The sequence below is a fragment of the Amblyomma mixtum genome, chromosome 2, assembly GCF_055824585.1.
Source record: "Amblyomma mixtum isolate Tamu chromosome 2, ASM5582458v1, whole genome shotgun sequence".
Taxonomy (NCBI): domain Eukaryota; kingdom Metazoa; phylum Arthropoda; class Arachnida; order Ixodida; family Ixodidae; genus Amblyomma; species Amblyomma mixtum.
The window spans coordinates 28,566,706-28,593,443 of NC_143013.1; the positions used below are offsets into that span (position 1 = coordinate 28,566,706).

Genomic DNA, 26,738 nt, shown 5'->3' on the forward strand with positions numbered 1-26,738 from the left:
CGTGGTTATGCGCCTCCAAATCACGTGATACATGACGTCACACCACGTGACACGATGACGTCACGACAGTAGAGAAACGGGGGCCCACCTCGCGCCGTCGCTGTGGTGCGCCTCCAAATCACGTGATACATGACGTCACACCACGTGACACGATGACGTCACGACAGTGGAGAAACGGGGGCCCACCTCGCGCCGTCGCTGTGGTTGTGCGCCTCCAAATCACGTGATACATGACGTCACACCACGTGACACGATGACGTCATGACAGTGGAGAAACGGGGGCCCACCTCGCGCCGTCGCTGTGGTTGTGCGCCTCCAAATTACGCGACACGATGATGCTTCGCATTCTCCAGGCTTAACCAAGTTAAGCCTCAGCCATTTTTTTTTTAGAAGGTCCAAAATTTTTAAAGAAAGATAAATTCCTTTAGATTTATTTTAACCCTGGGGCTATACTGAGGGCTACGGCGGACGCCAGGTAAAAGGCAAACTACTTTAATTATTTCGCTGATTAACTGAATACGTTAATTAACTTTTATAATTCTTATTTTAGAGGATATGTTGTATTAGCATAATTGGAGATCGTCTTCCAAACAGTCCAGCCAAGAAAAAAAATTTAATGAAAGAATTTTTTGCGCGCGTTACGACTCGAGAAAAAGTCACCCTGGTAGGCAGCTTCACACTGTAACACAGCGTCTGTGAGCGCCTGTGGCGTAGCTCGCTCCGCCCTGCGCTGTGTGTCAGTGCATTTTTGTTCCAACGCGGCATTTCGTGCGGCCGCGGAGCGAAGCGAAACAAGCAGCGATAGCGCAGGCCGCCCGTCCGGGCTTCAGGTGATATGAGCCGTGCGACGCAAAGCGCAGGGAGGAGCGAACTACGTCAGAGGCGCTCACCGCCGCTGAGTTACTGTGTGAAGATGCCTACCAGGGTGACTTTTTCGCACCTCGTAACGTGCGTGAAAATTTTTTTAATTAAAATAATTTTTTCTCGGTTGGACTGTTTGGAGGACGATTTCCAATTCTGCGAATACAACATAACCCCTAAAATAAAAATTAGAAAAGTTCATTAACATATTTAGTTAAACAGCGAACTAATTAAAGCAGTTTACCTCTTGCCTGGCGCCCGCAGTAGCTTCCAGTATGGCCCCAGTGCTAAAATAAATCTAAAGCAATTTACCTTTTTTTAAAAATTCTGGACCTTCTAAAAAAAACACTCGGTATACTGCATGTGGAAGTGGCGCCCTTTCCAGAGTCCGTAGCAATTGGTCCTCGGCGAATGTGGCTGCGTTTGCCTGCTGCCTCGTTGAAGCCGCAATTTTCGCTGCGTTGCTTGCACGAGGGCTGAGTGGCGCATAAAACGAGCTCTGTCGTTAGCACGACGTTATCCTAGGGCGAGCGATGGGTTGTGTCCTCAGTTTCTTGGATATATTGGTTGAGTGGCACCTGTGAGCGTTTTTTGCTGGACAGCAGTGAATTTTTGTTTTGTTTTAACCATTCTTTGTGGTGCTTTACTGGTTACGGACAAGATCATGGCTCGCGGTGGTCCTCAAGGAAGAGAAAAGCAGGGAACATGTAAAGGGTGTTGAGTTAAGTGTTTATTGTTCTATGCTGAGGAACAGAGGAAGCGGCCGTGGGAATCGCAGAATCTCCTTCCGCTTTATAAAGTACTGCGAGTTCTCAGCGTGCTCACCATCTTCAATGTTGTTACGTGGCAGAGAAGGAGAGGGATTCACAAGACAGCCAAGGCGCTGAGCACGGTCCACCTAGGAGAACCTTCTTCTTGAAGTTAGAGAAGAAGCTTGAAGCTACGATTTGGGAGCTGCTGCGCCGCGGCAGCGGGAACGCCGGCAGCCATCCAGCCGCGTCGGGGCTGCAGCAATCGAAGCGTCCGTCGCCTCGCCAGACATGGAAGCCAGCGGTCGTACCAAAGTTTGGGAGAGAAGACTCCGTGATTATAATCAAGCCTAGAGAAACACTCAACTTAGCCGACTACAAAGGAAACAACAAAATAAGAGAAGCCATCTACGTAGCTGCGGGGATCCCTCAAGCTACGAATGAACTCGCCATCCGGCCTGCCTGGGACCAAAACATTATAATAATTGGCATCCAAAATCCGCTATGCATAAGACAGGTGCTCGCCGTAGAAAGCTTGAACATTGACGGCAAATGCGTGCGGTTCAGACGTACCTGAAGCCGACCGGACACCAGCCGAGGGGTCATCCAGGTGGACCCCAAAGTTATCGACAAATACATTTCCGAGGCCATCCATTCGCCCGAAGCCAAAGTGATCGGTGTGCGAAAACTAGGGAAGTCTAACGTCGCCGTGCTCACGTTCGAGGGACGCACACTGCCTTTCAACGTGTTTTACTGGGGGTGAAGCTATTCCGGTCCGTCTCTACCGGAAGACAACCCTGGCCTGCACCCGATGCGGCGTCGTCGGACACGGGGTAGACGTTTGCCCGAAACCAAAACAAAACCGCTGCCATGCCTGCGGAAAGAGCGACCCAGAAGATGGACACGAATGCAAGCCTGAGTGCCTTATCTGGGGGGAATCCAACCTCACAGGCTCCAAGGAGTGCACAGTAAAATACAGACACCCCAACTCCAACACTGCCGCTGGAGCCGATGGAGGAGGACGCAAGTTTAAAGCAAACAGCACCCACCAATTAAGCAAGACCACCCCACCCGGTGGACAGAGAGGAGCCGGAGGAGGCAATCGCTCAGCGGCCATGACCAAAAATAACCAGGGGACACCGGCTGCTGCCGCCGCATCCAGTGCCACCATCAACAATACCAAGGTGAGCTGGAGCAGCGTTGCTATGTCCCCCCCCCCCCCCCCCTCCCTCGCTGGCTGATCAAAAGCTTAGAGAAGAAAATTTAAGACTGAAACAGGAATTGGAAAAGCTAAAGGAAGCACTGAACGCGATGACGAGCCAGTGCCGTACACCCGCGATGACCATCTCCCCCTCTTCTTCGGAGGAGAAGATGGAAGCGGGAGATTCGAGCCTTTCCTCCGCGGGAGCGCAAAACAAGGCGAACGCGAACAACTTTGTTTTTTTAACCGAGCAAGAGGTCAGAGAAATTGTCCGAGAAGAAAACAAGGAACTAGAAGCGAGACTGGAGCAGAAATTTGAAGCGTGGTTGGCTCTAATCGAGCAAAACCTAGAGCAAAAAATCCAAGCGCAGATCACTCAGATAGAGCTAAATCTCGAACAAAAGATCGAGCGGAAAATAGAAGAGCAATTTGCGGACATGATAGTAAACATAGAACAATGTATTCAGGAGGCGTTAAAAAAGTCTATTCAAGCTTCAGTAGAACCAATTCTCTACAAGCTCCAGTCCTACGAGATCAAAATTGACAGGAAATTGCAGGAAATGGCCGAAGGGCCAAGAGCAAAAATGGTTAACATTTCCAGCACGCAGCACTAACCACCCTCACGGACCCGCTGTACCCGACTAGAATAAGAAATAGCATCTCTCGAGACACGTGTCCAGACCTCTCGCTAGTCCGGAACGCTAAAAATTACGAATGGCACAATACAGAAGAAACTCTCGGCAGTGGCCACTGCATCCTACAAATCGCATTAGAATCAAATAAATTACGGAAAAGGAGGGGAGAGGCTTGCCTGACCGATTGCACGAAGTTCAAGGAAGTGAAAACCCCTGCACTGGGTGTCGACGCCGCAAGCTATGAGGATTGGGCCAAAACGCTAATTGAAACAAAAAATCGCTTCACGCGCAAATTGCAGACCACCGACGGCACCCCGGCAGTATAGACAACCACCTCTTGCACTTGTGGGAAGCCAGGAGATCTCTAACTAAGAGATGGAAAAAACAAAGACATAACCGTAAGCTTAAAATTAGAATTGCCCAGCTAACCAAACAAGCGGAAGAGTACGCATGGTCTCTAGCCAAAACCAACTGGATATCTAAATGCGATTCCCTACAAGGCACCCTCAGCACGAAAGGTACATGGAGCTTCCTCAGGTGTCTCATTGAGGCTAATAAAACCAAAGGCGCACAGAACAGAAATTTAAGGAGGGCACTCGATGACTTTCTAGGAACAGACGAACAACTCGCCGACAAACTGAGAGCAAGGTACTTATGTACGACTGTAGACTATGATGAGGAGATAAGGACATACACCGGAGAGGAAAATTCAAAGTTGGACGCAAAATTTACCGTCGAGGAAATCAAAGCCGCACTGATGAAGATGAGTCGAGGGACGGCACCGGGAGAAAACAAGATTACGGTCGGCCTTCTGGCCAACCTCAACGATCCAGCTCTAGAAGATTTTACGCACTACATCAACGAATGCTGGGACTTGGGGGAGTTACCGAACGACTGGAAAACATCTGTGACGTTCATCCCCAAGCCCGGTAAAAAGATAAACATAGAAAATTTGAGACCAATATCTCTCACGTCCTGCGCCGGTAAGCTCATGGAGGCGGCAGTGAGGCAAAGGCTCTCCAATTATTTGGAACAGCACGAGCTGCTGCCGCCCTCAATGTTCGGCTTCCGGCCACATTTATCAGCGCAGGACGTGCTGCTCCAAATCAATAGGGAAATCATCAGGGCTGTTTTGGCCCTGGATCTGAAGGGGGCTTTTGACAACGTTAAACATAGCAAAATTCTTGAGAATTTGAACGCCACCAATTGCGGCAAGAAAACATTCAGGTATGTACAAAACTTTTTAGACAATAGGAAAGCTTTTATACGACTTGGCAATGAAAAATTCGGGCCCATCGAGATGGGAACCCGAGGGACGCCTCAAGGAGCAGTTATCTCTCCGCTGCTTTTTAACGTTGCCCTCATGGGCCTCCCCGAGAGGCTCAATGCCGTGGATGGCGTGCGCCACGCCATCTACGCAGACATTACTATCTGGTCGTCCCAGGGCAGCGTGGGGCAGATGAAGGGAGCCCTCCAAGAGGCCGCCTCGGTAGTGCAAGATTACGCTCGGGAGTGTGGTCTGGAATGCGCTCCGAACAAATCAGAACTTCTACACATTAAAACTAATAAAAACTCAGGTGAGAACATGCAAATTTACGGTAATGACACCCAGATACCAGTGGTGGACACGCTTCGGGTATTGGGATTACAAATTAACAACCGAGGTAACAATGCGACGGCCTTGCAAAAAATAAAGTCCACCTGCGAACAAATTAGTAGGATGATTGGCAGGATATCCGGCAAGCATGGTGGACTTCTCGAAAAAGAAACCGTTCGCCTGGTTCAGGCGTTCATCGTCAGTCGCGTGGTTTATGCGGCGCCCTACCTCGGGCTGAGGAAGAGCGACCGCGGGAACCTCAACGCGATGATTCGGGCGGCGGTTAAAAAAGCGCTAGGACTCCCTGCCAAAGCGTCCACTGAGCGCCTGCTCCAACTTGGTGTCTACAACTCGGTGGAGGAGCTGATTGAGGTCCATAGAACAAACCAAATTGCCAGGCTGTCGGTGTCCAGCGCCGGCAGACAAGTCCTTCCGGACCTCAATCTCGCGCTGCTCCCCACCACTGAAAGCAGAGTCGACATCCCGGAGGCATAGAAAAATACTTTGTCGGTTAAGCCGCTCCCCAAAAACATGAATTGGGAGTATAATCAGGGGAGGCGTGAAGCCAGGGCAGAATTTATTCAAAATTGTTACGGAAATAAGACAGGCATATACTACGTTGATGCAGCGGGTCCAACCGAGGAGGGCATCTGCACCATTGCGGTGGTGCACGAGGGAAAGCAGGTGAACGGGCTCTCGGTAAAAAGTAGCGACGCGCTAATGTTGGAGGAAGTGGCGATTGCACTGGCCGCCACCCACTCCGACGCAGCGTACATAATGTCGGACTCGCAGCAGGGCTGCCGAAATTACGTGCGGGTAGGATAGCGCCGCTCGCCCGCAGAATACTATTGGCATTTGAGAGCAATTCGGATTCGTCTATGAGTAAAAAACAGATAGTATGGGTACCCGGTCACCAGGGAGTTGAGAGAAATGAGGCCGCTCACGCGGCTGCCCGAGCGTTCCTTCCCCTGGGTTCCACTCAATTCCACGGTTCTGCCGCGGCAATCATACCGATTCCGCTAATCTCTTACGCGGATATCACAAAACATTTACGACTCTGCAGGAGGGTACTCCCGGGACCCGCCAAGGGTCTCGACAGTACCGAGGAGTGCCACCTCAGTTAAAAAAATTCAGGGGGCACTTTGGCTCTCTAAAGTGCTGCAAGGCGAAAGAGTTTCCTGGCCACTGTGTGTTTTTATTTACTTTTTAGTTTTCATATTTTGTTTTTATTTGTTCTCCTTTTCTTAATTTTATTGTTTTTATTTTTATTTTCACACCTTATTTTTTATTTTGTTTTTATTGTTGTTTATTTTCTTATTTTTATTTTTTATTTCCCTTTTCTTGACTTTACTCCTTTTATTTTATTTATGAAGCCCATGCATTCACTAGATGCGCCTTTATTCATGCTGAAACCTTGAGCCTTTTAAGCACTGACGCCGAAAGGCGGACGAATCTACCCACGCATCTGTCGACACGGCTGCCGACGCGTCTGTCGACACTTCTGCCGACGCGTCTGTCGACACGGCTGCCGACGCGTCTGTCGACACTCCTGCCGACGCGTCTGTCGACACTTCTGCCGACGCGTCTGTCGACACTCCTGCCGACGCGTCTGTCGACACTTCTGCCGACGCGTCTGTCGACACGGCTGCCGACGCGTCTGTCGACACTTCTGCCGACGCGTCTGTCGACACTCCTGCCGACGCGTCTGTCGACACTCCTGCCGACGCGTCTGTCGACACGGCTGCCGACGCGTCTGCTAACGACAGTATGAGGTATTAAAGGCTTTCGCCTTAATACAAATGTAGCAGTTATAAATGAGCCAACTAGGGAGGGCTGGGAGGCGGCCCTGTCCAGCTCGGACCTGGAGGCCCAGCGGGCCCTGGTCCAGAGAGCACGGGCAGCGGCGGCAGCCAATGGTGTCCCGGAATAGGGACTGCCACCCAGGTCAACGTCCATCCACAGCTTCCCTTCCCAATTCCGCGCCGCCGCCGCGGTGCCGCCGCGGTGGCTCAGTGGCTATGGTGCTCGGCTGCTGGCCCGAAAGACGCGGGTTCGATCCCGGCCGCGGCGGCTGCATTTCTTTGGAGGAGAAATTCGAGGCCCGTGTACTGTGCGATGTCAGTGCACGTTAAAGAACCCCAGGTGGTCGAAATTTCCGGAGCCCTCCACTACGGCGTCTCTCATAGCCTTAGTCGCTTTGGGACGTTAAACCACATAAACCAACCAAACCTTCCCAATTCAATACAGTGCTACAATAAATGTTTTCTCCTCCTCCTCCCGGGAAAAGTGGGAGAAGTGATGGCCACGAAAGGAGTGGTTTCACCTAACACTTTACACAATTTTTAAAGATAGGCCTTTTGAGTTAGAAGAGCGCTTTTTTTCGGCATAGCATTGTCAGCGGTGTAGTACATCAAAATACAGCTCAGATGTGCTAACTAGCAGGCTGGCTAACTAATATTGAACAGGGAACTTTTAAATCATTATTGTTAGGCCCCTTAATTATTAAGAGGCGTGTAGCCAGCCGTAAGTAGTATCCGTATCTGTCATTAAAGTTTCGAGAACTCGTTTACCCTCAGCGCTATGGCCCAACAAATTTTGGCTACATCGCGCCAAAATACATGCGCTTTCGAAAAGCTTGCAGACAAAGCAACCTCGTCAGTGCATGTAACTCGTCGAAATAGAAAAAATTTATTGGGCCACAGCGCGGAGGGTAACCGCATTTTCGAAATTCTAAAAACTGATTTGGATATTACTTACAGTGGACTACACGCATCTCAATAATGAGCCTAACAGTAATAGTTAGAAAGTTAACTATTCAGTATTAGTTAACAAGCTTGCCAGTTAAAACATCTTAGCTGTTTTCTGGCGTATTACACCGCTGACTATGTTATGCGGCAAAAAGCGCTCTTCCAACTTAAAAAGCCTATTTTTAAAAAATGTGTAAAATCTTAGGTGAAACACCGTGTATAGAGTTCCATGACTCGCCAAATTGAGCCACGGCGGTAGTAGCGACATGACGACCGCTCCGAAGCTTCGACGAGTTACGTGGCACCAAAGATGTTACGTGGCAGAGAAGGCAAAGAGCACAGTCCACCGATGGCACTCAAGGCAGAGAGCACGCTTTTATCCAAGAAACGTCGTTAGCGTCGTCGCCGTTCACATTATACGCTGCACTATTACAATGACATCTATTTGCCCCTTTGGGATGGCGATTCTTAGAGCCGGCATGAGAGTACTAGGCAATGCTGAAGGGGTGCACCCCAAGCTGCGGTCGTCCACGCTACGAATGGACCAACTTCGTCAAAGTCGCCGGGAGTCTGTTTCAGACTACTGATGGTTTTGACAAAATTGGCAGACTGCAAACATTTTTTACAGCCCAGCTGTTATGCGTCCGCTCGGTGGCTTTGGCAGTGTTGGTGTCGGCGTTACCTGTAAGAGGATGGGGAGGTGAGGTCAGAGGAGCAAGCATAAAGAGAGCGAAAGCGCTCTGAAGGAGAATGTGGGGTAGGAGGTCAGAAAAGGCGAAAATAGGTTCGCGGAACGCAACTGGCAAGTCCACGAACGCCCCAACCCATAGATCACGTGATTACTCGACATATCAGTGGGGTAGTACGACGTTCGCCCACTCTCAGCGATGTGGTGAAAGAAGGAGAGGTCTGAGTAAGTGAAAAGAGTATCGTGGGGTGCAGCTGACGCCAGGGTGGCGCAACATGTGCAGCTGCTGCACTCGTCAAAAACTTAAACGACAAAGCAGAATCGTATAACAATTTTTTTTTGCAACACTTATGTTTATTTCCTAAAAGAAGCGAAAAGATAGACCACACCACATCCAAACCTACACCGCAGTCTGCAGCATTGCAAAATCGGGTCCTTCCAGAAGCAGTGAACCCGCTAGCAAGCGCACGACAAAACACCGAAACCTGTACACAGAAGGACGAAGACACGTCAACGGCGGGACGCAGCATTTCATGCACGCGCACTAAGTGGCGCGCAGGTGCGGATGGCTTGTTCACCACCAGCCAGCGCCTCCGGCGCCGTGCTTTCCGTATCCTCCGGCACCGCGGTAAACGCCGACTCCGCCACCCACTCCCCCAACGCCCCGGCCGTATCCTCCAAGCCCATAGCCACCGAGGCCTCCAACACCGTAGGCGCCACCGTATCCGCCAGCACCAGCTCCGTACAGGCCGCCACCGTAGCCGTATCCACCGCCTCCGTACCCGCCGCGAGCGGGTCCGTACTTGGCCGCAAGCACAGAGGCGGGCGGCTGGGACGACCGGAAGGCCACGTCGGCGGGGCTCTCGCTGGCGGTGCCGGGCTCGTTGGTGTCTACGATGGCGCGGAAGCCACCCGCGTCGGCGGCGTACTTGACCTTCCTCTGTCCACCTTCAGCCGTGCTGATTGTGTAGGATCCCTGGACCCGGCCGCTGCCGTCGGCGACCTCCTGGCGAGAGCTGGAACCACCCAGACCTTGAGCGACATAGCCGAAGTTGAACGGCTTGGGTCTCACGTCTTCGTAAGCTGCCCTGTAACCCTGCGGAAAACGTGGAAGGCACGAGTTATCGCGGGGCACACCTCGGTGACCGGCTTCATCGTTGCCTGCACCCTTACCTCCGACCATAACTTTTAGGCCAGAGAGCTATCCTTTTATTAAGAAAACGATATCATCTCATCATGGTCGTCTCTACGACAAGCACGCCGGGAAGCGCCATCGAGTATATTTAACGTTCACTACTGCACATGCATGCGTTAGATTCCCTCGCGAGAAATAAACTAAAAAATCAGCCGCCTTCATTTCATTCCATTGTTGGATAGTGGGGAGTAGCCCATCAAGGTACTTTTCTTGGCTACCTTCCTTATCATTTGAACTCCTTTTTCGCAGGATAAAGAGGGGAGCCCTATCCGCTCGCAGCTTTAGCTGTTCAGGGCACATTCTGTGCTGTAACCGGTGTCAATGTCGTCGTAACTGATTTCGTAAGTGAAAACTTTTGCTCTCATGCGTTGGCCATCGAGGATGTTGGCTAATGATAGAGCTGTCCCTCTCTCTAGAGTCCCCTGCCATTAGGCGTTACACGCTCATGATGTGGTAAATGGACCACATCAATACGTCATAAAGGTGGATCTCAGAACTCATGCCCTAATGTGCATGCATGAGTCTCAAGGCTAGCGTTAAAAGAGACGAGTCATGGCATAGTCAGAGTGTGCGTTATGACCACCGGCTCGCGGTGCAACTTTCCCCATTGGCTTCTTCTCGGACCACTTACTCCACCGTAGTATCCACCGCCTCCTCCTCCGTAGTAGCCACCTCCGAGTCCACCTCCATACACACCGCCGTAGCCGCCCCTGAAGCCGCCACCATGGTGTACGGCGAGACCACCTCCGAGTCCAGCGCCCAGTCCGCCGAGGCCACCGCCAACGAAGCCACCGCCAAGGTTGCCGGCGTTAGCCAGGACGGCGAGGCACAGGGCGGAGAATGTTACCTGCGAGCGACACGACTCAGCGGCGGCCTTGTCAGCGGAGCGTGCGCAGTACAGGGGACGAGGATTGCACCCAACTAATTCAAGCCATTATGATCGAAGAGTTAACAGAGGAGTGACCGATATGAAACGCTAGTATTAGCTGTAATCAGTATTAGTATTAGCTGTAATGAGTGCTAGAATACCACATGCCTGCTGCTTCATAATGCGCACTGCACTGCATATTATATTATCGTGTTTCAAGCGTCACCAGAAAATGTTTAGTTTAGTTTAGTTTACGGAGTTTAACGTCCCAAAGCGACTAAGGCTATGAGAGACGCCGTAGTGGAGGGCTCCGGAAATTTCGACCACCTGGGGTTCTTTAACGTGCACTGACATCGCACAGTACACGGGCCTCTAGAATTTCTCCTCCAAAGAAATTCCAGCCGCCGCGGCCGGGATCGAACCCGCGTCTTTCGGGTCAGCAGCCGAGCACCATAACCGCTGAGCCACCGCGGCGGCACCAGAAAATGTGCCATACAGGCCTATTTGACAGACTTAGATCCTGCAGAGAACTTATGATTATGGTGTCCCGAACATTCCTCTCCTGTGAATTTATACTGCGTTGGGGCATATGTTAGAAAGGGCTTTAAAAAGAAAGAAAAATGAAAGTGACATATATTAGTGTGGGCAGAGAAAAAGAAAGAAAATAATGTTCCCAGCCCGCGACAGAGAGAACTACTCCATTCTTTTTCAGACCATTCTTTTTCAGACTAGAAGAACTGGTCCACACTTTTGTTTTTGCACGAAAGTAGAGAATGATTAAAGCACGCCCCTAATTTGCAGTCATGCGAATATGTAAGCAGAACTGACAAAGAAGCCGATATGGAGTGTAAGGCATGTCTCTATTGAAAGAAGATTAGTCTTTATGACAGCACATGAAATATCACCTGTAATCAGTGCTAGAACATTAATTATTGACTCCTTCGAAGTATCCACTACAACGGACATGGTATGAGCGTGTTTCAAGCATCAATGGGAAATGTGCCATGCAAGACAAGAATTCTGACTTATTTTCTTACTGATTTTTAAGTTTGATTCAGGTGTTGAGGCAAAGAGAAGTATTTCAGTCTTTGGCAAATTAAACCTACTGTTTCAACCATTTTCCCCTGGCGCTGGCTGCTGCTTGACGCCGAATTATATCTCCCCAGGGCCGTCCAACCATTAAGATGAAACTATGGATTCCTAGCAGGTCAGTTGGCTTGCGTCTACATTCTTCCTTGTGCTTTAGCCGTTGCGCATCGCTGCTAACGGCAGTCCATGGGTATCGTTTAACCATGCTGTATTTGCAGAGCACATTGCGATTAGAGTGTATCAAAGGCGGCCACTCATTTCTTAGGGAAGCTAATCCAATCAAACATTGACAAACTGTTTCTGTTCAGTCCGGTTATCTGCACTGGTTTCTGCGCGGCGCAAGTATGACAGGGAGCTGATTGGTGTGCCACAGTTTAAAATGTGTTGGAGATAAACTGCCTTTCGGAGTGCCTGCTTCAAGATCCTGACTGATTGATTTGAAATGCTGTACTCCGCATAAACTTAGCATAAACTTAGCATCAGCACTGCATTGCATATAGTGGCACGCTGTCAAGCTCGAAGCTGCCTGAATCAACGACACTTTCCTTAAGCTCGCAGTAGCTAGCGCTTAATATCTAATATTTTGAACGGGAACATACAGCCCTATAACCAATCGCCAACTCTGGCTTCTCGAACCCTTTTCGTTAAAATAAATCATCAGGGACGAAGACTGTTTTCATCTCTGTCATTAATCCACAAGTAGAATGCGTAAACTTCACTTGCTTCTATTGATTCTGTAACTCCATGCAATACGTTGAAGACTAGCTCTGTAGGAATACGTCGGGTATTTTCACGCACCCGCGCTCTAACCGCTCAGAGCGTGGCGGCAATTCTACACTCGTAAAGGCAGGCCTGGCTCTCGAAACGTCTGGATAATCCCTGGTTCTTGTCGAGGCTCCGAAGAGCGGGCTGCCCTGCGAGCCTCATCTGCGACGAAGACGCCGTCCACTCACCTTCCACATGCCTGCTGGTTACTGCTGCAGCGCTGCTGCTGCGGTGCTGAGATCGGATGTGTCCAGCCCGCCAGTCGACGGCGCTTTTATACGTTCTGCACGGATGCGATCGGCCGCTGTCCGGAATGCATGCCAAAGCGGGGACGATGCAGATGCAGTGCTCACTTTTGTTTTCCTCTTCTGATTGCCTCTCATTTTCCGGCGTGTCTTGCTCCGCGGTCGCCCCGCTGTCGCTTCCACGTAATGGGATCAGTCGGCAAGGCCGATACCTGTCAAGACTGACGCCTCGATCGCTCGCTGTCCTGGAATCACTCGTCGAACACATTTCACTGGGCACCGATACTTTCAACGCCGCTTTTCATCGGGAATAATCGCATGAAGATGTGAATTCCTACCGCGTGCTCCCTTGGGGTGGTGGTGGACCCGCGGATCGCTGTTTCTTCACATGGGAATTAATCTGAAGGAGGTGCCGTATGGTGAAGACCCTCACTGGGCGAAGCCTACTGTATCATTGTGATGACATCAGATTTCAAACGCAGCCCTGCAGTGTTTTTATAGCGATATGCTCCGGTACATTCCCAGCCGTCGTGTGCATTACGTGAATGGTCACTTACACCCTGCAAAAATTCTCCGTTCAGTGTTCATTTCCACTCGCGCAAGAACCGCTGGATATAATGGCCTATGCGCATGCAGCTGTGCGCCTCAAATTACAAGACACCAGCTTGAAGTTCCGGGCAGCCTGGGATCAACTTATTTTCGTGCGGGCCACAGTGCCATAGGAACGACGAGGTGTGGAAGTTCACGCTACATCTTTGTCATCTTGAAGCATCACCTTATCAGTGTCATGTACGAACGCCACTATCCACAGTGGAGTTAATTCGCCTCTGCGTTACCAGGCTACACATTCCGTTTTGATGAGAAACTTTCGCGATGGTGTCTATATGCTTCTCTCCTGCTCTTACACTTCACGCCTCTATCAAGAGTAACTGAACACTCCTGCTAGAATGTGCATCATTTGCAACATCCGAGTTGTAGATAGAACTTAGAACTACCACGAAGGTAAACACACGATCAATATTTTTCTCGATAGTGCGGTTGCCTGTTCTGTTCTAAGATGTTCTGTTCTAAGCAGCAGACAGACGCTTCAGTGGCAGCAACGCAAAAAGCTCTTTATTCGAGGCAGCAGCGTACTTTTATATATAACGCTGCATGCCGGTCAGGCACACGTATTGCTGGTACAATCTTATCAGACCGACTAGCTGATACAGAGCAGCCGGCAGGTTTTTTGCGGAAACCGTCGCGAACATGCGCGTGATCGCGACGAAGCAACCCACCGCGCGAGTTCGGCGTGAGCGTGGACACCGCGATCCCGGTGATCCGGACCAGCGTTTGAGTCCTTCGTGTATACTGCATGTGGAAGTGGCGCCCTTTCCAGAGTCCGTAGCAATGGTCCATCGGCGAATGTGGCTGCGTTTGCCCGCTGCCTCGTTGCAGCCGCGATTTTCCCTGCGTTGGTTGCACGAGGGCTGAGTTTCGCATAAAACGAGCTCTGTCGTTAGCACAACGTTATCCTAGGGCGAGCGATGGGTTGTGTCCTCAGTTTCTTCGGTATATTGGTTGAGTGGCACCTGTGAGCGTTTTTTGTTGGCCAGCAGTGAATTTTTGTTTTGTTTTAACCCTTCTTTGTGGTGCTTTACTGGTTACGGACAAGACCATCGCTCGCGGTGGTCCTCAAGGAAGAGAAAAGCAGGGAACATGTAAAGGGTGTTAAGTGTTTATTGTTCTATGCTGAGGAACAGAGGACGCGGCCTTGGGAATCGCAGAATCTCCTTCCGCTTTATAAAGTACTGCGAGTTCTCAGCGTGCTGACCATCTTCAACGTTGTTACATGGTAGAGAAGGAAGGAGAGGAATTCACAAGACAACCAAGGCGTAGAGCACGGTCCACCGAGGAGAACCAGGGCAGAGAGCACAATGCAAGCCAAGACACTTAACGTCATCGCCGTTCACATTATCCGTTACACAGTTCGACCGACCGCAAAAGCACCGTCTCTTTGCTAATAAGAGTTTAAAAGCACGGCGAGTGGTAGTGCTCCAGGCGGATACGTGAAATATATCACTTTGAGCGAGACGTGCGGTGGCCTCCAGGGATAGGCCTCAGCGATTTTGTTGGGCGCGGCGGTGACCTGGCGTAGCGTACGGACTGGCCAGCATAGCGGGAGAGAAATTTCTAGGAGTCCGATCCGGTGAGATGACTTCCAAAGCAACACTAGGAACTCGGATGAGAACGAGGTCATGCGTTGGCGGCGGTCGCAGTATTCTTGCTGTGAGCCCTGCGCAGCTAATAGGAGAGAGGGGGCTAGTTGGAGGGCGTGGTCGGCATGGGCAATGTCTTCGCGAGCGTTCTCGGAAGGCAGCTGATCATAGTTAGGAAGCAGCGTGGCCAGAGGTCACTGTGGCTCACAGCCGTACAAACAGTAAAAGTTTGAGCAAACTGCAGTCTCATGGCGGGACATACGTCGTGACTAACTTACACAATCGGGCTTCCTCATGCTCACATGTACATAGTTCATTATTTGAGTCGCGAGTGAGTCCGGGCTCGCTTGGAAATCATGTCTGAGTTTTGAGTCTGCACTCATACTAAGATCTCGATCGGAGTCGTGAGTCCGGGCTCAGGTTCACATCATGATCTATGTTTTCACGACGACGGTGTGCGCTTAGATTTATTTTTCCTCGTTTGCTGACAGCGAGGGGAAGGAGATATTTACTGCCGCCAGCAGCAACGCTTGAGAACGAGACGGCTTCGCGATCTCTGTGCGCGACAGAAGAGGATTCAGCGGAAGCGATCGATTGAGAAAGACGGCGTTTTGGCTCTTCCCCTTTGCTAGTTTACGCGGGTATGGGTGTGGAAGTGAGCCCCGTGTGAATGCGGTGAAAGCTTTGACCTAGGTCCACTGTGTCGCTGCGCCCCTGTCGCGCGTCTTTTACAAGCCTCGAACCCATATTAATAGCGTAATCCCGTGTTTCGTATTAAGATGACGAGTGCCGGCTCATCGGTGCTAGTTAGCGGGAGCTGGGATTCCGTACGTTGCTGGACGCTAGAAGTGTTCGTAGTGTGAGGGTGTTTTTGAATAAAGGGCACCAGTAAATGGCTTCTGTGCGATACGGTATTAGGGCGGCGTGTGGCAGAGCCTTAAGCACCGATAACGAGTTCATACAGAATAGCGTGCTCGCGAAAAGCGTGCTCGCGAATGCAATAGTTATGCATAGCGCTTGGAAATATTTCAGTCCCGTGGAAAAAAAAAAATATGAGGACGCTTAAGTCAGCTTACGAGTGGAATGCGACAACATTAGAAACAACGTTGCTGCTACATGTTTCTGTATTTGTGTAAGTTCTTTCACCCTACACACTATGTGGTCAGTGTCATCGTATCTTTATTGGCATACACAAAATCATGCGCTGAATATATCTTCGTCCAGTTCATCTACATATGTCTCTTCTGGGTCTTCATCCGTTTCGATGGCACAGATGCCGTCGACAGCTGCCGCCCAACCTGCTTGTCTGGCCCTCTCCCAGTTGCGCGTGAAAGGGCGATAAGCGCTATAGTCGCGTGACCTTGTGACGTCATCTCCATCTTGACCAATCATCAACATTTCCCCCAACTGTTCCCAACCTGCTTGTCTCGCCGTTTTCTGGCTGCGCGGGAAAGGACGAGACCAGCACCGTGTCACGCGACCCTGTGACGTCATCCTCCTTGTGACCAGTCAAATACTATTGTGAAGAATGCAAGACACAAAATCGCATGATGTAAAGTGCCGCGGTTGGCAGGTGGCAATTGAATTGACCTGAATTAATTTAATGGCCACCTGCCACGGTGGGCAGGCTGCTGCCTGCGATAACCTCTGGTTTTTGTGCGGGCTTCCCCTCGCAATTACTTTTTTAGTTCATTTTTTACGTATTTCTCGAGAGTTTTACACTAAAGGGCAGTTGGGATGATGTCACAAGGTGACCGTCCGACGTCACCTCCCTCTCAACCAATCAGCGACTTTTTTTTTCATTTACGGACGCGAAATGGCAATTTGTGAAGTCCAGTGCTACCGCATTAAAATGAGCGTTTTGAGAGCACTGGGCGTGCCTCCAGTGGAGAAAATAACTGGCATTTCAAAAGTGGCGAGAGGGAATACATGGTCTGTTCTGAAAATAGTAGGACACATTTTTTTAAACAAAATTTATTCAAGAGAATAGTACAAACGATTACAATTTTTCACCTTCCGCACCTACACGCTGCTGCCAATGAGTTTTACAGTTTTCGTACGCCTCCAGGAACGCCTGGACCGGAATGCTGTTTAGCTCCCTCGTCACGGCCTGTGGAACCACCTCTACCGATCCGTGATGTTTCCCCTCGAGCGTCGATTTTATTCTCGGGAATAGAAAAAAGTCTGGCGGGGCCAAATCGAGGCTCTAGGGGGGCTGAGGCAGCGTTGCCGCCTTGTGCTGGGCAAAAAATCGGGGTCCTCATTCACATGATGGAGATCCTAGCGGTTGGCCTTTTCCTCCTCTGACAACACTCCCGGCACCAACTTCGCGCACGCTTTCCTCATGGATAAGTTTTCTGTCCCGATCTGAAAAACTTGGGTTTGAGGAATGCTCAAATCATCAGCAATCATTCTGATACTCATTCTACGATCACTGTTAAGTAAATGTCTCACTCGCTACACATTTTCGTTGGTCTTGCTGGTCGAAGGGCGTCTGGAGTGGTCGTCTTCCTCCACTCTTTCCTTACCTTCTCGGAAAAGCTTGTTCCACTCAAAAAACACCTGATATACCCATGGAAACGTCACCGTAGGCCTCCTTAATCATGTTGTTAGTCTCTTTGCCCATTTTACCAAGATTTACTCGAAATTTGATCGCGTATCGCTGATCCAGTAAACGCTCGACGATTCTGCGTGATGAGACGTTTCGACAAGGGTTCGCAGTACAAGCGACCTCCTCTCTTCAACGGCCGAGAGCCGACTGCCGATTTTCCCCAGCATCCCCAATATCCCCCTTCAATGATCCTGCGCGCGCAGACCACCTCTCGTCCGCCCGTTCGCACAGGAAAAAAGCAGTCCTACTACTTTCAGAACAGACCCTGTATATTGAGAGGGAACACAGTCGACTGTGACGCCCATTTGACTGAGAAGCGTGGTCAGCAGAGGGTTTCAAATGGAGAAAGTGAGGGGGGGGGGGGGGGGGGGGGGTAGTGTCCAAGACTAGGAAATCTGGACAAACGCTTCTAGCTTGCGCGCCTACCACCACGTGCCGTGCGTCACTGAACGCTGAAAACGCAGTGTTTTTAGACTTCGAAAAAGCGTTCGATAAGGTCCCCCATGGTCGTCTCTTACTAAAGTTATCGCGCCTTAATATTCATCCATGTGTTCTGAACTGGATCCGAGGGTTTTTATCTAACCGTCAGCAGTTCGTATATGCCAATTCACACTCTTCATCCTTAACACCTGTGCTCTCCGGGGTACCTCAAGGAACGGTACTCGGGCCCCTCCTTTTCTTGATATATATTAATGACCTACCGTGTAACATTTCTTCTCATATCCGACTCTTTGCCGATGACTGTGTCGTTTACCGAAGCATTACTAACTCCACCGACCATCTCGCATTACAAACTGACCTTATTCGCATACAGGACTGGTGTAAAACATGGCTCATGTCATTAAATATTTCTAAAACCGTGTTAATGTCCATTCACCGTCGTCGTAATTACGTAGCGCCTAATTATAATTTTAATAACCTGCAGATTGGAACATCCGAATCATTCAAATATCTTGGTGTGCATATCTCGCGTGACCTAACTTGGACCTGTCATATTAATCACATAATAAATTCTGCTAATTGTGCTCTAGGTTATTTACGCCGTAACCTTTCACTCGCTCCTCCCCCTATTAAACAGCTTGCTTTTCAAACCTTTGTGCGTCCCAAGCTTGAGTATGCTAACGCTATTTTTGATCCGCACCACAATAATCTTACTAACGCCCTCGAATTGGTTCAGAACCGCGCAACACGACTCATCCTATCTAATTATTCCTACCACTCAAGCATCTCAGCACTAAAAGCTCGAATCAACTTGCCCCCCCCCCCCCCCCCCCCCCCCCACCCCCCCCCACCCCCCCCCCCCCCTAGCCTCGCGCCGTAAGATAGCACGTCTTAACCTTTTTCATAAATTTTTCCATTCTTTGCCTCTTGATAACCCCTACATAAAAAAGAGCCCACCGCATCGCCCGGTTCAGCCATAGTAACGCAGTGTATCCCCTACAAGCCCATACTGTGACATTTCAGCAGTCATTTTTTCAGCGTACTGCACGAGACTGGAATGACCTGCCCACCGAAGTTGCCATTATCATCAACCCACTAGAATTCAAGCGGAGCGTCGCCAGCCTTTCATCTTAACATTTTTTACCATTGTTTGCCAGATACCGTCCACTCCCTCATGTAATGTCTCAACCGAGACCCTTGAGGAAATAAATAAATAAATAAATAAAACCACAGAGGGAATTTCAAATTTTCCGTAGATGCCATTGATTTTCTATGGCCGCCAGAATTAGCTAGTGTGTGCGTAGGAAACTGCCGTAAGTAAGATTTTGTAGCAAGGAAGAGCAGTCGGCGTTGATAATTACCAGATTCACGCAGAACCTCTCGGTACCCTTACAAGTTAAAATGTCCCCATTGAGTTACGGGGTGTTCGGGCCAGAAGACGGCGCCAGTTGCTGAATGTCCAGTAACTCTGGTCATGATTGATGCAGCTTCACATCTGGGAGGTGAAAATTGCTGATGTATGCAGCAGCTTTTCAAGTGCCCAGAGCGACGGTACTTCTTGATGGTTGTGTCAACGGTAGTTAATCTTTGCGGGCGAGCAAATGAAATCCGAAAATGAGATCTGCAATCCCTTAATAAATCCCTTTGGGCATGTGGCCCATCTTCTCTATCTCGAACATATGGCAGCGTCCACATTTTGGAAAGGCGTCAAGACATCTTGACTGTAGGCTATGTAACTCTACGCCAAAGACTGGGCGCGTGAAGCAAGCTGCTTTTTTGAGCGTGCTTCCGAACATCCGGCCGTGCAAACAAAGTGCATAGTTCCCGCTTCGAATTGCTGATCAATTCTGCCCCGAACTTCCATCTCCTAGCCTTCCGGGTTAGCTCGGTTGATAGAGCGACTCTCCAGGATAGGCGGTGGTCCCGGATTCGAACCCCGGACGAGGACGAATTTTTCTTCAGCTGCGAAGCTTCTGTGAAAGCTGTACAGCTTTCCTAGTCGTATATGGCTGCGCTGAGATGGATGCTAATAAGTAATCACCATTATTTCTCTGAGTGTCCTAAGTCGTTAGCTGCTCCTCATGCGTTCCGTACCATATCCCTGCCGTCCAGTGCAGTAAAAGGTTACATTCGCCAGCATAAGTGGGAGGAGTCATGACCACGAAAAGAGTGATATATACAAGGTGTTTCACCTAACACTTTACACAGTTCTTGAGGATAGGCTTTTTGAGTTAGAAGAACGCTTTTTTTCGGCATAGCATTGTCAGCGGTGTAGTACATCAAAATACAGCTCAGATGTGCTAACTAGCAGGCTGGCTAACTAATATTGAACAATGAACTTTTAAATCATTATTGTTAGGCCCCTTAATTATTAAGAGGCGTGTAGCCAACCGTAAGTAGTATCCATATCTGTCATTAAAATTTCGAGAACTCGTTTACCCTCAGCGCTATCGCCCAACAAATTTTTGCTACATCGCGCCAAAATACATGCACTTTCGAGAAGCTTGCAGACAAAGCAACCTCGCCAGTGCACGCAACCCGTCGTAATAGCCAAAATTTGTTGGGCCACAGCGCGGAGGGTAACCGCATTTTCGAAATTCTAAAAACTGATTTGGATATTACTTACAGTGGACTACACGCATCTCAATAATTAATGAGCCTAACATTAATAGTTAGAAAGTTAACTATTCAGTATTAGTTAACCAGCTTGCCAGTTAGCACATCTTAGCTGTGTTCTGACGCACTACACCGCTGACTATGTTATGCGGCAAAAAGCGCTATTCTAACTTAAAAAGCCTATTTTTTAAATATTGTGTAAAATCTGAGGTGAAACACCGTGTATAGAGTTCCATGACTCGCCAAATTGAGCCACGGCGGTAGTAGCGACATGACGACCGCTCCGAAGCTTCGACGAGTTAAAAGCGTATTCAGCCCTCCACCAAAGATGTTACGTGGCAGAGAAGGCAATGAGCACAGTCCGCCGATGGCACTCACGGCAGAGAGCACGCTTTTATCCAAGAAACGTCGTTAGCGTCGTCGCCGTTCACATTATACGCTGCACTATTACAATGGCATCTATTTGCCCCTTTGGGATGGCGATTCTTAGAGCCAGCATGAGAGTACTAGGCAATGCTGAAGGAGTGCACCCCAAGCTGCGGTCGTCCACGCTACGAATGGACCAACTTCGTCAAAGTCGCCGGGAGCCTGTTTCAGCCTACTGATGGTTTTGACGAAATTGGCAAACTGCAAACATTTTTTACAGCCCAGCTGTTATGCGTCCGCTCGGTGGCTTTGGCAGTGTTGGTGTCGGCGTTACCTGTAAGAGGATGGGGAGGTGAGGTCAGAGGAGCAAGCATAAAGAGAGCGAAAGCGCTCTGAAGGAGAATGTGGGGTAGGAGGTCAGAACAGGCGAAAATAGGTTCGCGGAACGCAACTGGCAAGTCCACGAACGCCCCAACCCATAGATTACGTGATTACTCGATGTCTCAGTGTGGTAGTACGACGTTCGCCCTCTCTCACCGATGTGGTGAAAGAAGGAGAGGTCTGAGTAGGTGAAAAGAAGATCGTGGGGTGCAGCTGACACAACATGTTGTTAAAGGGCCACTGACCAGGGTCCGGACATTTTTGAAAAACAAGCCCACTGCATAGATGAGGCATCGAAGATAACCTCTGCAAAATACTAGAGCCATGCGCGCCCCGAAAAGCTGCGAAAATTCAAATCAAAGCCCGTTCGTTCTTTCCTTCCTTCAAAAACGGGCCCCGCCCACTACTCTGCACACCGCTGACGTCAAGGGTGGCTACTTTGGCTAAAGGCACTCCATTGGTGCATCGTTCTGACTGACGGGAGAAGGTTGGGTGTAGCCTTGGCGTCGCGCGTCTGCACAAGGCTTTCCGCAGCGCCTTCTGTTCTGGCTCATGCCTCCAAACCCGCATGAAGGAAAAAAAAAAAAAACTGCGGAGGGAGCGTGCGGCGACAGCCTTGAACCCTTGCCATAAAAAGTAAAAAATAGTAAAACTGAGGGAGTTGGTTCGCCCCCCCCCCCCCGTCCCCCCCCGCCGTGATCACGTCACGAGAAGCTCTGCGTGCGCGCTCCCTTCTCAGTTTCTTTTCTTCTATGCGAGCCCCCCAAAACAAGGTTTTAATTAGTAGTGCAGCAGAGCCTTTCCCTCGCTCGTCCACTTGAGCGCTCCGCATAGACACCGCTTATCCTCCATGCATCTTGCGTACGCCCTGACTCCAATGAACGACATGGGCTTCGGAGCGGAGAAAAGACACAAACACACAGAACACAAACACACATGAAGAAAAGCAAACGGGCGGTTGCCGGGTCCGCACTTCGCCGTGTGTTTCGAACAGAAACGACTTCCGCCCATCCGCTCGTGAAACGGTGGGGAGGCCTAAAAAAAAAAATGAAAAGGTGGCTCGCTAACTGGGAATGACAAACAGATGTATGAAAGGGTGCGCTCGCTAACAAGTCTAGGTGGTCGAGCCGATCGCGCCTCTCGATCGTTCAGTGTGCGGAGAAAATGCGACGACGCTGTTTCAGCCCCAGCAGCAAAAACCAAGAAAAGAATTCTATTGAAGGCGGGGCCATGACGTAACCCCGTGACGCACTCCACAGACACCACGCCTCCGGCTTACGTCGGAGAAGGAAGGGGTGATTTTGCCTTGCCGAGCCTACTCGACGAGGAGCGGGAGAGAAGAATTTCGAGGAGGGAATGGAAGGAGAGGAGGCTCGCTGAAAGAGAGGTAGAGAGTGTCTGCTGAGCTGAGGTGGTCCGTGGCCCTTTAAGGTCCTAGTACACGGGCCTGGAAAGACTACTTCCTGACGTGTGTCATCGGGAAACAAGATGCGGTGTCAGGGTCGAAGAACGCGGGTCTGGGAGAAATTACCACCAAACGTGGGCCGTCGTTAAGCAAGGTACGGCGAAGGCTAAGCAGCGGCGGGAGCAGCCAGCACACATATGTCTCCTGGGTGGCTGAGAGTACCTGCTTTCTACTCGGCGACCGTTGCCCCAAGCCTGTTGTCATGGACCACACAGGGGACCCAGTGACAGCTGATTCCAATTATGTACTTTGTCCGGTCGGAGTGCAGGATGAAAACGAAAGGGCTGAAGTTTAAGCAAAACAAGACCCCCTTTCCGAAGTGCCTGCACGTGTCGAACACCGCCGCCGCCGCCGCGGGGAGACGGACGTTATCTTCCCTAATTGCTGCGAGCGTGCAGGGGGACAAAGGGCTGGCTCTTTGGCGTGCCAAGCACCGCGACGAGCTGGCGGGCAACATTTTGAACATCTCCAAGGACAAAGGACCACTTTCTGGCCTTTTCGTGACCTCTTTGTTCCGGCCTCGAGCGGCGGATGCCATCTGAGGAACAACAGATGTCGGTAACCCGCGGGACTTTCAGCTGGCCAGAAACCACCACCTACCGCAGTCAACGCCTCGACGGCAACCTTATTTCCCTCGGAATCAACACGTGACAGGGGCGTGACCCTAAGTGCGGTGTTGTGTTTGTGCGCAGAGGTGAAAGTTATAGGCCTCTCCCACTCCGGCGTGGGCGTCCTCAACCTAGGGAATTTGGGGACCAAGAAGGGTATAAAAGTCGACAACGAATGCGGCAGAATCGTCTCTCACTCAGGTCTCTCACTTCTCTTACGCTTGTAAATATGTGAATAAACCTTCTGTACACTTTCCTCCTAAATGGAGTTCGCCATCTTCCTTTGGAGCCGGGACCTGCTGCCCTGAACGACACCCCCCCTAACTCGCTGGGCCCCTCCGTCCTCACCAATGTGCAGCTGCTGCGCTCGTCAAAAACTTAAATGAGAAAGCAGAATCGTATGACAATTTTTTCTTTTGGCAACACTTACGTTTATTTCCTAACAGAAGCGAAAAGAAGGACCACACCACATCCGAACCTACACCACAGTCAGCAGCATTGCAAAATCGGGTCCTTCCAGAAGCAGTGAACCCGCTCGCAAGCGCACGACAAAACACCGACACCTGTACACAGAAGGACGAAGACACGTCAACGGCGGGACGCAGCATTTCATGCACGCGCACTAAGTGGCGCGCAGGTGCAGATGGCTTGTTCACCACCAGCCAGCGCCTCCGGCGCCGTGCTTTCCGTATCCTCCGGCACCGCGGTAGACGCCGACTCCGCCACCCAATCCCCCAACGCCACGGCCGTATCCTCCAAGCCCATAGCCACCGAGGCCTCCAACGCCGTAGGCGCCACCGTATCCGCCAGCACCAGCTCCGTACAGGCCGCCACCGTAGCCGTAACCACCGCCTCCGTACCCGCTGCGAGCGGGTCCGTACTTGGCCGCAAGCACAGAGGCGGGCGGCTGGGACGACCGGAAGGCCACGTCGGCGGGGCTCTCGCTGGCGGTGCCGGGCTCGTTGGTGTCTACGATGGCGCGGAAGCCACCCGCGTCAGCGGCGTACTTGACCTTCCTCTGTCCACCTTCAGCCGTGCTGATTGTGTAGGATCCCTGGACCCGGCCGCTGCCGTCGGCGACCTCCTGGCGAGAGCTGGAACCACCCAGACCTTGAGCGACGTAGCCGAAGTTGAACGGCTTGGGTCTTACGTCTTCGTAAGCCGCCCTGTAGCCCTGCGGAAAACGGTTAAGGAACTAATTACTGCAAATTGGCACTCCTCGGTGGCTTTTCGACTTAGCCGTCGACGCAGCACACTAAAACTTAATCTCCAATGAGCCAAGCTTTTCTAATAAAGCACTATCAATATGCTATGATAGAGCAACACGATAATATACTTTTTTAAGGACTTGTCATTCATATCGAACCTCCTTTTGCAAGATGACGAAACGAGGGCATAATGACCTGCAAGCTCGGAGCTTCAACTGTGGAGGGCGCATTCTGGGGTGTAAACCCTGTTAGCGTCATTGTCATCTGGCGTAACTGAAAACTTTTGCTTTCATCCGCTGTGTATCAAGGATGTTTGTTAATGAGGCAGTGGTTGCTCTGAAGAAAGTGCCCTGCCATTAGAAATCACATGAACATGTCATGAATGCCATGTGGTTAAAAGGCCACACGAAAACGTCATGCAGGTGGATTCTTCATTTCGTGTACGCGTGTGTCAAGGCTGTCGCTAAAAGAATCATGCCATAGTCAGCGTTGGCGGTATAACCACGCCGGTTAGCGGTGCAACTTTCCCCATTGGCTTCTTCTCGGACCACTTACTCCGCCGTAGTATCCACCGCCTCCTCCTCCGTAGTAGCCACCTCCGAGTCCACCTCCATACACACCACCGTAGCCTCCCCCCAAGCCGCCACCATGGTGTACGGCGAGACCACCTCCGAGTCCGCCTCCGAGTCCAGCGCCCAGTCCGCCAAAACCGCCGCCAACGAAGCCACCACCAAGGTTGCCGGCGTTAGCCAGGACGGCGAGGCAGAGGGCGGAGAACGTTACCTGCGAGCGACATGACTCAGCGGCGGTCTTGTCAGCAGAACGTACGCAGTGCAGGGCACCAGGATAGTACCCAATTAATTCGTCAGCACGAGACAAGTGTTAGCCAAGGAGTGGCAGATATGAAGCGGTAATGCAATTAGTTATTGTATTGCCAATAATAAGTACTGGCTTAATTACCCCTATTCTTTATAATGCGCACTGAACTGTAGATCGTATGAAAACGGTTCAAGCGTCACCAGGAAATGCACCATGTAGAACAGTCTGACGGTCTTTGATATTTCAGTGCACTCATGATTAAGATGCCATGAACATTTATGTCCTATGAATTTACTCTGTGTTGGCGCACAGAAAACTACTCTAGTCTTCTACAAGCTGGAAAAACGGTTACAGCATTTTTTTACATAGGCAAGCCTTTACTAGAGCCTAGATTATATCTTCTTGGGCCGTCTAACCAAAAAGGTAACTTTAGGGAGTTCACATAGGCCACCTGTGTTGCAGCGAATTGGGCCAGTCGATGATTCGATGATTGGGGCGTTTGATATTTGCAAAGCCCATTGGTTTTGGAGTTAATCATAGGCCGTCCTCATGTTCTCTGGAAGCTGACCGCATCAAATACTCAACAACTGTTTCTTTTAAGTCTGATTATCTGCACTAGTTCCTGCGTATTGAAGACATGACAGGAATTTAGAGAAGTGCTACAGCTGAGGAACCGTTGCGGTTGATAGAAGTTAACTTTTGGAGGGCTTGCTTCAACATGCGGACCAATCGGATCGAAACGGCTTATCCTGCATAATCCATTCATCAGTGACGCACTCCTTACACATAGTGCTGCCAGGCTTGAAGCTCTCTGAAGTCACAACGCATTATTAAGCTTTCAGTAGCCAAGTGGGTAATATCTGTTAGATTTTTTCTTTAAATAGCCATAGCTGCATATTATTATCGTTAACTCTTCCATATCTTCCTTTATCTCGGAAACCACCAGTTTCATTCCTGTTCTTAATCAACAATTTGATCGCATCAACTTCACTTGGTTCTATTGGTTCTGTAACTCCATGCAATCCGTTGAAGACTTTGGCTCTGTAGGAATCCGTGTGCGCTCTGTGCGGAACCTTGCTCTAGCGGCGCCGAGCAAGGCGACACTTCTACACTCGCAAAAGCAAGTCCGGCGCTCGAAAGGTCTCGATAGTCCTGGTCTAGGCTCCTAAGAGCGAGCTGCCTTGCGAGTCTCAGCTGGGACGAAGACGCCGTCTACTCACCTTCCACATGCTTGCTGGTTACTTCTGCAGCGCTGCTGCTGCGGTGCTGAGATCGGATGTGTCCAGACCGCCAGTCGAGGGCGCTTTTATACGGTCCTCACGGATGCGACCGGCCGCTGGCCGGAATGCATGCCAAAGCGGGGACGATGCAGATGCAGTGCTCGC

General features: G+C 50.4%; 2 protein-coding genes across 2 annotated transcripts; both read right to left on the reverse strand.

The window, feature by feature from the left end:
- Positions 1-9,052: 9,052 nt before the first annotated feature.
- On the reverse strand, positions 9,053-12,592 carry LOC149358790 (uncharacterized). The gene is made up of 3 exons (XM_089568908.1): positions 12,584-12,592; positions 10,305-10,520; positions 9,053-9,574 (listed from the first exon to the last, which is right to left on the reverse strand). Exons 1-3 carry the CDS (start codon positions 12,590-12,592, stop codon positions 9,053-9,055), a joined length of 747 nt encoding a protein of 248 aa, XP_089425034.1.
- Positions 12,593-23,978: 11,386 nt separating this feature from the next.
- LOC149358791 (uncharacterized) lies at positions 23,979-26,582 on the reverse strand. The gene is made up of 3 exons (XM_089568909.1): positions 26,574-26,582; positions 25,090-25,317; positions 23,979-24,500 (listed from the first exon to the last, which is right to left on the reverse strand). Exons 1-3 carry the CDS (start codon positions 26,580-26,582, stop codon positions 23,979-23,981), a joined length of 759 nt encoding a protein of 252 aa, XP_089425035.1.
- Positions 26,583-26,738: the final 156 nt, after the last annotated feature.